At 39.5% G+C, this 13,040-nt stretch overlaps 1 protein-coding gene across 1 annotated transcript in view; it reads left to right on the forward strand.

Moving 5' to 3' along the window:
- Positions 1-13,040, forward strand: part of DBX2 (developing brain homeobox 2) — a 39,224-nt gene that overhangs the window by 7,766 nt on the left and 18,418 nt on the right. The window contains exon 2 of the mRNA XM_037514109.2: positions 8,242-8,337. Within this exon, the coding sequence (XP_037370006.1) occupies positions 8,242-8,337 (96 nt within the window). The remainder of the gene's footprint in view (positions 1-8,241; positions 8,338-13,040) is intronic.

Raw genomic sequence — 13,040 nt, forward strand, 5'->3', positions numbered from 1 at the left:
TGGATTACACAAGGCTTGTATAGCTTCATCTTGAGCAAACAGCTATTCAAAAAGGTTTTTAGGGCATCGAGAGCTGCAGGTACTCTCTGTTATGATGTCCTCTTCTGTGGTATCAACTTTGTAATAAACAGAGCAAGGAATTTCCTCAAATTCTGGAAAGACTGGGTTAGTCTTTCCAGAGCTATAAGGAAGACTCCTTGAAGAGTGAGGCAGCAGAGGTAGGTGGTGACTATCTTTGGTGGTTGCAATGAACTGGGTTTCTGCAGCTCGAGATGTCAGACTAGAGAAGGTGGGAGGGTATGAACCCATGATTATTACCTCTTGCATCACCTGTTGTTACTGCATTAGGATCCTTCCTTTTAGTTCCTACTTATTCCATCATGTCTTATCCACCACTGCTAGTTAAAATTTTCTGAAATACAGCTTTGGTTACATCACCAAGCTACTCAGGAAAACCTTAATTATCCCATTTCATTATCAGATCAAATAAAAATGCTCAGTTTGTCCTTCAGGATAATTTGCTTCATTTAGCTCTACCAACCACGTAATTGCTTGCTGCTCCCTTCTTTGACCTTGTTCCAGGAGTCAGGCTGGTCTCTTCACCTATTCTCACCTGTTCCTTACTGGTTCCTCACCTGTTCCCCACTGGTTCCTCACCTGGTCCTCACTGGTTCATCACCTGTTCCTCACTGGTTCCTCACCTGGTCCTCACCTGTTCATCACCACCATTCTTGCCACTTTGCCTTTGTTCATGGGGCTATTCCTTCCTGAGATAACATCTTTCTGTTCTTTTGCCACTTAGTTACCTTCCAAATCCAGGTCAAGAAGATACATTTCCTTATTCTAACTTTCTCTGACTGAGCTTTCCTAACAGTGTTCTTTTCCTTTTACTCTTCTTTATTTCAGTACAAATCTGGACTATGCTTCTTCTTTTTCAGTATTGTCTTACAGTTGAGCTCAGATGATGTCCTTCATGGTAGGAGCAAAGGCTAACATTTATTGAGTGCCTACTGCATGCCTGGCATTGTTTGATTTTTTTTTTAAAGATTTATTTATTTATGCATACAAGAGCTGGGGCACAGGCCAGAGATACAGGGCGGGTAGGGGTGAGAGGATTCACCAGAGACAGAGTGGGGAATGGAGCAGGCAGATTGACCGAAGTACACTGCTAAGGGAAGCAGCGGGCGAGTCAGGAGAGGTCTGCTGCACCATGTGGGTTGCTCCCCGGCAGGCCGGGGATCGAACTCGTGCTGCAGAGGCTGTGGATTGCTTCATAGTGCGGTGCTTAACCCCTTGCACCACCAGGGAGGCTCTGTTTGATGATTTTTCTTCTGGTCTCAGCCTGGTTTACCTCATAATCATCTGTGCACAGTCTGAAAAAAAGCTATGCTTAGGGGCAACTCTGGCCAGCTTGATTTAACCCAAGTGTTGTGGGTCCTGGGCATCTGTATTTTAAAAAGCACTGCAGATGATTCTAATGTACATTTAGGTTTGAGAATTACCCTGCTTAGGGAAATACGCTGATTTTATCTCCTTCTAGGTGAATGTTAAGATTTGACAGGACAAAAGTGAATTTAGTGTATAGAAGTTTACATATTATTTCTTTGAAAACAGATTCAAAATCTGTAAGTTAAGGAACACTAAAACCCAAAAATTCTTCTAGGGAGGGAAACGATTCCTCTGATTTTTAGAATCTGTGTAGTCTCAGCTTTTGTACTCCTTGATGCTTGCAGACATGCAGTAAATATTATTTGCACTCAATTAAAAGGACAGAATCAAATACATAGACACTGCACTTGATTTATTTTCTCATGATCTTAACGTTAAGGTCTTTATTTGTTTTTTTTTTGTCTCTGAAATATTCAAGGCAACAGACAAGAAGCAAAACCACTGACTTCTGTGGTTTTCTGATGAACAGAATGCTGAAGGACAAATTGACTTAACTTGCTTTCCTTGTGACGAAAGGCAAGTTTGCATTGGATCACATAGAGGAATTACTTCCATGTTGTGTGATGAAACATCAAACTTCACTAGATAATTGATATTTCCTAGATGGTTGCCATTCTTCAGAGTCTCTTGTTTTGGTCTGCTGTGTTCTAGACTGCCTGCCCAAGCGTGTATTATGTTCATTTCAGACGTTTAGATTTCTTTATTCTCAGTGTGCATGTGTCCATCATTGAAGTACCTCATTAAAACTGTCTTTCAGAAATTACTTAATTCCCTGTTATACTTTTCTAGAGTTATTTTTTCTTCCTTTGGTTGCTGTAGTAAGACATCTTGGAATCTTTTTCATTTCTCTTCACTCTTCTTGAAGTGTGCTGCCCAATTGGCACAAAATCTCAGCAGGCTCCTGAAATTCATTTGAAGGTTTTATTAGTGGTGTTTAGTCTTCTTTCTTTGAAATGTCAACCCAAGTCAATTAGTACTTCGGTTTGCATTGATCGTAAAATGCATGTGGTCAGATGTCATTTAGTTTCTCCATCAGTAAAGAAAAATGAAAATTATAATTTTTAATATATATATATTTTAAAGATTTATTTATTTAGTTATACAAGCACTGGGTACAGTCAGAAGCGCGGGAGGGTGAGAGAATTCACCAGAGCCAGAGCGGGGAGCAGAGCAGGCAGAAGGAAAGAAGTACACTGCTGAGGGGAGCAGCGGGCGGCAGGAGAGGTCTGCGCACCATGCGGAACCCTCCTCCGGTGGCCCGGGAGCAGCCAGGGATTGAACCGGCGCCTCAGAGGCTGCGGGCAGCTTTGCAACCCAGCGCTCAACCGCTGCGCCACAGGGGAAGCCCTAATTTTTAATATTTTTTCTAGACAAAAGAATTTGGAAAATAATTTCTATGTGACTTGTAGCATCCTTGACCTTGGAACACTTATGTTACAGAACTATATTGTTAATTAAGTTAAAAAAATCAGACTAATTCAACAGTAAGTTGGCTCTAAGCTCCCATTTTTTGTTTTAACCTTTTTTTGTGTGTGTATGTGAGTGTGTGTGTGTGTGTGTGGAACAGGGGTGTAGGCAGAGATGTGGGGGATGAGAGGATTCCCCAAAGACAGAGTAGGGAGCAGAACAGGATGAACTACTGAAATCCATTGCTGAGGAGAGTAGTGGGCAAGACAGGAGAGGTCTGCTGTGCCCTGTGTGGGTCAGCTCCTGGGCCAGGGATGGAATTCAGGCCTTTGCAGTGACAGCGCTGCGACTTAACCCCTAGGCCACTGGAGGTCCTCAACTCTCATTTTTTTTTTTTTAATAATAAATTTTATTTTTATATTCCCCATGCAATTGCAACCCCCATTTTGACCCCAATCCATCCCCTCCCGCCCCCCACCCCCCAAAAAGTGTCTCTGGTTCACAGTTTTTTGTTGATTTTGGTTTTCACTTTCTTATAGTTATTCATTTTCCTGATCCCTTATTTAAGTTTTCTAGATTCCTGCTATGAGTGAGACCATCCGGTATTTTTCTTTTTCTTTCTGGCTTATTTCGCTGAGCATGATCCCTTCCAGCACCATCCATGTTGCTGCAAATTGCATGTGTTTATCTTTTTTGAATGCTGAGTAATATTCCATGGTGTATATGTACCACATCTTCTTGATCCAGTCATCTATTTTTGGGCATTTGGGTTGTTTCCAAAGCTTAGCTATTGTAAATAGTGCTGCTATAAACATAGGGGTGCAGGTGTTCTTTGGAATTGATGTTTCTGTGTCCTTTGGGTAAATACCTAGGAGTGGAATTGCTGGATCATATGGAAGCTCTATGTTTAGTAGGTCCAGAAATCTCCACACAGCTCTCCACAGTAGTTGGACCAGTTTGCACTCCCACCAACAGTGCAGAAGAGTTCCTTTTTCTCCACACCCTCGCCAACATTTGTTGTTGCTAGTTTTTTTAATATGTGCCATTCTCACTGGTGTAAGATGGTATCTCATGGTAGTTTTGATTTGCATTTCCCTGATTACAAGTGATGTTGAACATTTTTTCATATGCCTGTTGGCCTCAACTCTCATCTTAACGAAACACTCAAAGTAATCAATCCTTTGATTTTTTGTCTTCAGGTTCTCAGAACATCTGAATAAGAAGTGAAAGGATCCTGAAGTTTTCTGTGAATAAGTGATTAAGTTATTTGAATCCAGACATGCCATGATTTAGTTCCAAAAATTTCATCTTATTTGATAGCAGTTTCCCACAAACACCACAAGTTAGATTTGTTGGTGGGATGCAAAATTTGTCTTCTGATGAAGTGTTTTGCGAAGAGAACTGAACATTATGCTATAGAACTTGACAGTGTGTATATTTCCCATGGGAAAGGCCATTTATTTTTCTTTTCTGGAAAACATGAGTAAATACATCCATTTTAGGGGGACCCCAGGCTCTTCTCTGTGACTATACCCTCATACTTTATGGCCAGATATTGTGCTAAAATGCTTATGTCTCTTTTGTCCTTTAAAAATATTTGCTGAGAGAAATCACAATCAGCACCACACCAGATGGGGCTCATTTGAAGTTGAATGTTCAGGTAGGAAAGCCAGTCATTGCCTGTATGGAGTAGACACACAAATATTATTTTTTAAAATATTGTTTATTAAACTTGCAATAACGTGTTGTACACACGATGAATAATAAAGTGGCTGCATGGAGACTGTGCTGATGGCCTTTGAAATGCATGTAATCCAGGATGAAATTCTCTTGTTTTCTGTCTTTCAGAGCATCTTCCAAGTAGTTTTTATGGTGTACAAATGTTTCAATACACCTGTCAACTTGTCCCTTTGTTTTTGAATCAAACTTGAGTTGCTGTTTTTGTTCATTGCTCTCAAAAGTAGGTGGCTGACCAACACAAAAAAATGTAACATATACATTTTTAATGCATCGCTTTATTTTAAATGGTTCTGTCCTAACCCTATTCACAGCCCTACAGTCACATGCTCAGCTGGATTAGCATTTGATTCTGTCAAAGTAGAGCATGGAACCAAAAAATGGAGCACTTAATTGAAATTTCACAGTGATTTCCACATAAACCAGCTCCAACAAGGTGTATTTATGTATAGCAATCAGGATCTGACTAATCTATGTCAATATATGATTGTCAAAGAGGTGATTTTAAATGGTAAGAAATTCTACACAATAGAACTCTCAGCCTGGTCATGTCACACGCCGTTGTTTGGCCAAATTAAGTGTTGTTACTGTAGATAGCCTATCATTTTGATTACAGATTTACTATGTCCAGATAGGATAATAAAAATTAAAATATAACAAGCTATTCAATAAAAAGACTTTTCTGGTTAAATTCAACACTAAGATTGTGTCTCTCAGAACCGCATTCATACAAATGAATGTAATTGATCACTTGTCTTCAAGTGAGCCAGCTATCTTTCTAGTCTTTATTTTTCCATTTTTAGGGCTGAAGTAGAAGATTGAGAAAAATATTTTGGTTAAAATAGAAAAATTTATACTTTGTATATATTTGGCATTGTTATTTTAATAGTATCACTAGTGTACACTTTTATTTTCTATATTGAGCAAAATAATTTTTTGCATTTTCAGCTATTATGGTGTTTAAGTAAGTAAATGCAATAGAGTTGTATCTTTGTCTTTTACCTCGATTTTCAAAATGTCAAATAACACAATAGCCATAACTTAATTATTTATGGAGCGTTTATTTTGGAGGTGAAGTAAGTTAGCTAACAGAAATGCCTAAGAATAAATATAATGAGGTAGCTTTCATGCATAAAACATATTTCCATATTTAATGTACTTCATATATTCATAAAAATAATGGGATATGTAACTCTGACTAAATCATGCCAAATTTTTGTAATATAAGATATTATGTTGGTTTTATCGTTAATATCAGGACAACAGATGTAGCAATGAAAACAATTCTTTAAATTTCATAGAAACTTTTGACAACCAAAGTGGGTCTCTTTTCCGTCCTTTGCTTAGTTGGCATATTTTCAAAACAAACATTTCATTTTTTGAAAATAAATCTAGATTTAAAGAAACAAAGTATAAATATCAACAGTCTTCATCGTATTACAGAAAAAAGCTTACATTTTTTATTAATTTGCAATTTGAAGGCATTAAGGACCCTCAGACTATAGAATTCTTACAGGACAATACACTTATTTTGCTATAGCCTTCAAAGTTAGTGTTGCAAATAAATACATGCCCGTCAGTTGCTTAAAGTACAAGTCAGAAATTACTGTGTCTTGAAAAATATATGTATTCATAGCAATAATAGTCACTATTATAACTTAGAAAATAACAGTATTTCCAATGAATAGGAAAGGGAAAGTAATAACAATGTTTATTTTACCTTCACCGTCCAGATTGTAAGCTCAGCTGTTAGGGTTTGAAAAGCTGGAAAAATTTCTCATTCTTTACTTAGGGATAACTTTTCTGTTTCTTAGTTTTGCCAACCATTTGTTTACTTACTGAATTTTTTTTTTGACTCTTTAGAAAGAACCAGGTAATCAGCTGGGTGTGCAATAGTAAAAGTAAGTTGCCCAGCTTCAGGAAATCTCACCCATTTTCTATTGTGTTAAACACCATCATTTTAAAGGATATGGTATATTTAAGACACATAACCAAAGCCTGGTATATAGTTAGTGCTCAATAAAGAATAACTATTATTAATGATCTGTGATCTCTCTTTGTTACTGTTCATCTGCTGAGGGATGAAGTTTAAAATGTCTCATTTGTAAGAGTAATGATAAATACTCCAAGTATATGTATTGAAAACTTAATTAACAGTGGTTCCGTAATATAAGTATCCCACAATAAAGGATGGCTACATGTCATGGAGAAATTATTACCAAAATTCTTCTGTCTAGAAAATAATAAAAAATGTGTAATTTTCATTTTTATTTACTGATGGAGACTCTAAATGGTATCAGACTGTATTCATTTTATGATCAGTGCAAATCAACATTTCCAAGAAGGAAGACAAAAATGTCTGACTGGCATAGTTGAATAAAATGATCAAAACAGTTATTTAGTAATTTGCTATATTTTTAAAAACTGCAGGTTAACTAGATTTCTCTTGCAATCAAATGTTATTACTATTCTCAAACACTTTGAATGTGTAAATGTGTTCAGAAACACCACCTTTTATTATGGGATTGTGCAGAAGACTACTTGTTACATGTTTTGAGTCCTACTCCCTAGAATAGCTTGCAAAGAACCTTCTGAAAAATAGAGGAATATAGTCTCTTAACAATTAAACTGAAGCACATCACTTTCAGAGTGTTTCTTGGTAAGTCTAGTGGCTAGAACTGTGCTATTCAATATGATAGCCACTAGCCACATGAGTATTCCAATTTAAAATTATTTATTTTTTTAGATTTATTTTGTTTATGCATAGAAGAACTGGGGTGTAGGCCAGAGGTGGGGGGGCTGTGAGAGGATTCATCAGAGACAGAGTGGGGAGCAGAACAGGCAGATCTACTGAAATCCACCGCTGAGAGGAGCAGCAGGTAAGACAGGAGAGGTCTGCTACGCCATGTGGATCAGCTCCCTGGCCAGGGATGGATCTCAGGCCTCAGCAGTGACAGTGCTGACACTTAACCCCTGTGCCACCAGGGAGGCCCCTTTAAAATAATTTAAAATAAAATTCAGTTACCTGTGCTTGCTCAGTGGCTATACCTGATTGCAAGACACCATTCTCGGAGGAGCAGATACGGGACTTTTCCAATTCTCAATCTTCTAGTAATGTATTATAAATATGTTAAGTGGTCAGAAAAATAATGACACATTTCTGCATAGAAAACAGAAAACAATACATTATGACTTTCTGACAGCCCAGTATTAATCGGGATTATGATTGTATCATCATAGATTTAAAGAAACAAAGAATAAATATGGACATAGTGTGCAACTCAGCCACCTTCATACAAATGAATGTCATTAATCTCTTGTCTTCCTATGACAAATATAGTGCAAATGCAAACTGATGAATATCTTCATCATGATTGTGATTATATAATCCTCAAATGACCACAAAGAACAAGCACTTGTTTGGTTTTGATAACTCGAGTCCACCCAATCTCCCAACTCTAGATTAAATTTGTCAAATTCCTTGACAGATAAACCCTGCCTAAAATGACTTAAATTTCAGTATCGTTATAAGAACGGAAGCCACGGCCCAGAAAATCAAGTCCTTTCCCTGAATGACTTTGGGAACCCATAGTTCTGGAGATAGTATTTAAGAAATGTCTAATGGATGGATCAATGCTCTTCCCGCAGCACCCTCCAAGCCTTTCTTCCTGAGCGCCCCTCCGTTCTACTCCGCGTGCTGCGGTGGGTCCTGCCGGCGTCCTGCATCCCCCACTGCTTTTCCAAGTAAGTTTTTATGCTTCATCAGCAATGCCTCAGTTATTCTGTAAACCAAAGCAGCAGGACTTAATGTGCTCTGGAAAACTAATTGGTAATGCAATGGCAAGGAGCTAATTCCTCACTAAAAATCACAGCGATCCTATTCAGGGGGTTTGCAGAGATTTATCAAACCGGTGCACACTAAGCAATTGTGAGTGACTCCTAAAGGCATTGAAATCGGGGCTGACACACCAGGGAAAGCCACTTGTTTTCCACTGGCTATAAAAGATCTCAGAGGGACCGGTTTGGCTCTTTCTGAAATGTGTAGCCATCCTCATTTAAAGAAGAAAAAGGAGGGAGGACGAAAAAGCAGTGCTGTGTAAAATTTCCATTCCATTTCAAACGTGAGGCCCAAAGTCAGTAGGTCCCTGCAGAAAATAATGAAAAATCGGCAGGGTTGTTACAGGAGGTAAATACCTCCCTTTACGATCTTGAAGAAAAGCAGGAGAACTTTTAATCCACATGCTACACCATTTTCATAGTGTTTGGGGGATGAAATAAAAACAACTTTCAAAGACTTGTAGAGCGTGGATATACTCTCACATGCCAAGAAAAGGTCTAGCTTTGTTCTCCTAACCTTGAGAATCGACAGGCGGAGAATTTGAGTTTATGATGGAGAAATCAGCGGAGGGCTGCATTTATTTCAGCAGCCCAAGAGAAAGCATTTGTTCAGGTTAACAGGTGTCAGGTGAAGGTGAAATGGGAGGTAGGCGACAGTTTTGAGCTTCACCACGGTCAGATTCAGACTTGCTGCCTCCCTGTGTGTGTTTTATGAATGTTTCAGGACAGCAGTTACTCCTGACAAGTGAGGCAGCAAATGCTGGACGTTTAATGAGCTGGGAGCTTCTGAACGTCTCTTTAGGGGGCTGATACTTTCCCACAGAGCACTTTGCACGGCGAGGGGCTGGTCACAATGGGTGACAGACCCGTGACCAATTGTCACTTTCTCTCGACTCATCCACACGCGACCCCGCCTGATTTTTCACTATGCGGATGACCTTTAGGCACCATTTCACATGGAAAAGGCCCGGGCAAGGGTCAGCTGCCCTTTTGTATGGTCATAAAGCAAGCCCCTGTGTGTCTGTCTTTTCTCCTGTCTCACATTCCAAGTGCGTTTCTGGACACCATTTAAAGCACTTGACTGAAAAATAAAGCAATGAATGAAACTGACTTTTATAGACTCATTCTAGCTCATCTTCCCATATAACCCTGTCCACCTGAAAAGGGTTTAGTGGATGATCTGAGTGTATACAGGGACTTGCTGAATACATAGGGCCCATTATCAACTGTGGGGATTGTTTATTAACCAGGGCTGATACACTAGTATTTTGGAAGTGACCTATTAATTGTCCATTTAACTAGAATGTATTGAATTCCAATAGGAATATAGAAACCATGACTAAACCTTTTACTCGCTCCTTCAAGGTGGTCTCCCATGAAGGCAATTGAAAAACAGTTGTGCAAATTAAGGGGACATTTATCACCATATATTAGAGTATCAGGAAAAAAACTGCTGGAGGAAAGACTTAAGTTCCCAATATCAGATTCTATACATAGTGGGATCCCTGTAGAATTCAATTCTTTTTTTTTTTTTAAAGATTCATCTATTTATGCATACCAGAGCTGGGGTACAGGCCAGAGGTGCAGGGGTGAGGGTGTGAGAGGATTCATCAGAGACAGAGTGGGGAAGAGAACAGGCAGATTGACCAAAGTGCACTGCTGAGGGGAGCAGTGGGCACAACAGAAGAGGCCTATAGCTCCCGGGCTGGAGATTGAAGTCGTGCTGCAGAGGCTGTGGACAGCTTCGTAGGTTGCATCCCAACCCCTGAGCCACCGGGGAGGCCCCTAGAATTCAATTCTTAATGTTGTATTCAAGGAACAGAGAGGAAAATGGATCCCACAACTAGTTTTTTTTTTTTTTTTCACCTTTTTTCACCTTGACAATAATACCCACCTTTGGCCTTAGAAAGTTTCTAGCAATGAGGTTTAGGTAAATGTAAATGGAGAAATATAAACCTTTCCTAATGGGTAGCCACTTAGTGCATCTGAGCGTGTATAGTCTCTAAGTCATGTAAGCACTGTAATCCCTGGGTCAGTTTAATAAATGGAATGCATGAAAGTAATTCTAAGTTATTTTTAAGATAACTTTCTCTTTTTTTTTTTTTTAAAGATTTATTTATTTATTTATACAAGCACTGGGTACAGTCACAAGCACGGGAGGGTGAGAGAATTCGCCAGAGCCAGAGCAGGAAACAGAACAGGCAGACTGACGATACACTGCTGAGGGGAGCAGCGGGTGGCAGGAGAGGCCTGCACGCCATGTGGGACCCTCGCCTAGCTGCCGGGGATCAAACTGGTGCTGCAGAGGCTGCGGGCAGCCTCGCAACCCAGCGCTCAACCACTGCGCCACCGGGGAGGCACAACTTTGTCTTCTTGATGGCTTGAAATATTACTTTAACCAGGGTTCTGTTTTTTTTTTTTTTTTTTTTTTTAAAGATTTACTTTATTTATGCATGCATGCAAGAACTGGGGTGCAGGCCGAGGTGCAGGGGGTGAGAGGACTCACCAGAGACAGAATGTGGAGCAGAACGGGCAGATCTACTGAAATCCACTGTTGAGGGGAGCAGCGGGCAAGACGGGAGAGGTCTGCTGTGCCCTATGTGGGTCAGCTCCCTAGCTGGGGATGGAACTCTTGCCACAGTGGCTAGCAGCAGCTTGCTAGCGCTGAGAGTTTAACCGCTGCAACACCAGGGAGGCCCAACCAAGGCTCCTTTTCTTCCTACTTTATGCCTGCATCTCAGTCCTTCCTCGAGGCTGATAAAGTCCTGTTTATCTTTTTTACTTAATAAAACACACAGGGGGCCTCCCTGGTGGTGCAAGGGGTTAGCGTCAACACTACGAAGCAGTCTTTAGCCACTACAGCACAAGGTTGATCCCCTGTCAGGGAGCTGACCCACATGGTGCAGCAGACCTCTCCTGTCTCACTCCCTGCTCCCTCAGCAATGGATTTCAGTCAGTCTGCCTGTTCTGCGCTCCCCCTCTGTCTCCGTTGAAATCACTCACCCTCTGCACCTTTGAACTGTACCCTAGTTCTTGTATGCATAAATAAATAAATCTTAAAAAAAAATAAAACACACAAGGGAAAATTGATGCAGTTCTTTCAGAGGGAGGGGATACTGCCCTTGGTTTGTCTCCATTTCTTCTTTTTTAATGATAGATTGATTTATTTTAATTTTTTTAATTTTATACATTTTTTACATCATTTTTCATTTTTATATGTCTCTATTTCTACAGTTGCCCTTTACAACAGTTTAGAGATGCCACAGTATTTTTTATAAACTTTGATGTTTCATATTATCAGTGGTAGATACGAAATCCATTTATTATTTTCTTGTTTATAATGTTTATTGAATTGGTGACAAAAAAAATGAATGGTGGGATTGTGCTTTTGATAAAGGGTCTTACAGACATAACCATGAACCCAGGAACTGCTAATAAAGCTTACATGTGCCCAGTAATCCTTTTTATTTAAAGCACTAGACTTTCTTTTCTTTTTTAATAATGAGAAGGCTTTCAACGCCAAGCATTTAAATTCATTTCCACTGTACCAAATAAGGAAAAAAAAAAACTGTCACAGTCATCTTGTGGTAAGTTTCAGCTTGGGCAGCCAAAATGAAGGGCCTTAAGAACAATTTTAATAAGCAATGAAATCAGTGGCACTCATAATTTCACAGTATTAACTTCATCTGCCCAAAAGTGTGGGATCAGATCAACACGGCCATAGCTGTGCAGATGCAATATCATTTTCATTCTCTTAACATCATATGTTTGATTTAGTTTTTCTTGTTAAACTTTTAAAGAGATTGACTTGTTTTGCAATATGGAAACAATCGTTCATCCGGGGCACTTCTCACATACAGTAAATAGTTTAATAGGCTATTTAAGCACAACCCTTCCAGTCGGGAAAAATTAAAAAGCAGTAGTGTCTCCCCTCCCCCAAAGCAGTGCAAGGAAAATCTTTGCTATTACATCCATAAGGTTCATTTCACAATAACATATTTGTCAGATAAAGCCAAGTGGAATGTTGTGGAAATTGTGCCATGAACTTAAAAAAATACTCAAAAAAGGAGTCTTTAATAGGTAGACTAGCTAACTGAATTAATAGTTATTTTGGTTTGTCTTGGAGTACCCAACTTGAATTTGACCTTTGGAGAATCTTATGCAGTAAAAAACAAAGTTTAAATTTCAGCAGCATTATAAAAATATGAACAAGGAAATATTTGTCTGGAACAAACAGTTCCGCCTTTTTTCGGGGGAGATGCAGTTAGGTTCTATATTGTAAGGTCACTTTACTCTCTTTCCTTTCCCTAAGTTGTTACCACCTAAAGAGGATGTATTATGATCTCCAAATTCGAATTTAGGATTTTGTTGAAGGCAGCAGGGAAGGCATTTTACTATTGTGCACGCAGGCTAGTCCGTGGAGGGCCATGTCCAAGATGGATAGTGCTCTGATTAGTATTCTCGCCACCTGATCTGGCTGTGCTGTCTTTTGCTGCTCTCGGCTGGAGTGGTGCAGGCGCCGAGGAAATGGACCGAGACCTATGGAAGTCCACCAAAGGCAGCATAAAAGTTTCTTTTATAGGGATTTCCCTTCAGAGGAATGCGGCATT

Source organism: Talpa occidentalis, unplaced genomic scaffold (assembly GCF_014898055.3).
Source record: "Talpa occidentalis isolate TD23 unplaced genomic scaffold, MPIMG_talOcc4v2.1 talOcc4.16, whole genome shotgun sequence".
NCBI classification, from domain to species: domain Eukaryota; kingdom Metazoa; phylum Chordata; class Mammalia; order Eulipotyphla; family Talpidae; genus Talpa; species Talpa occidentalis.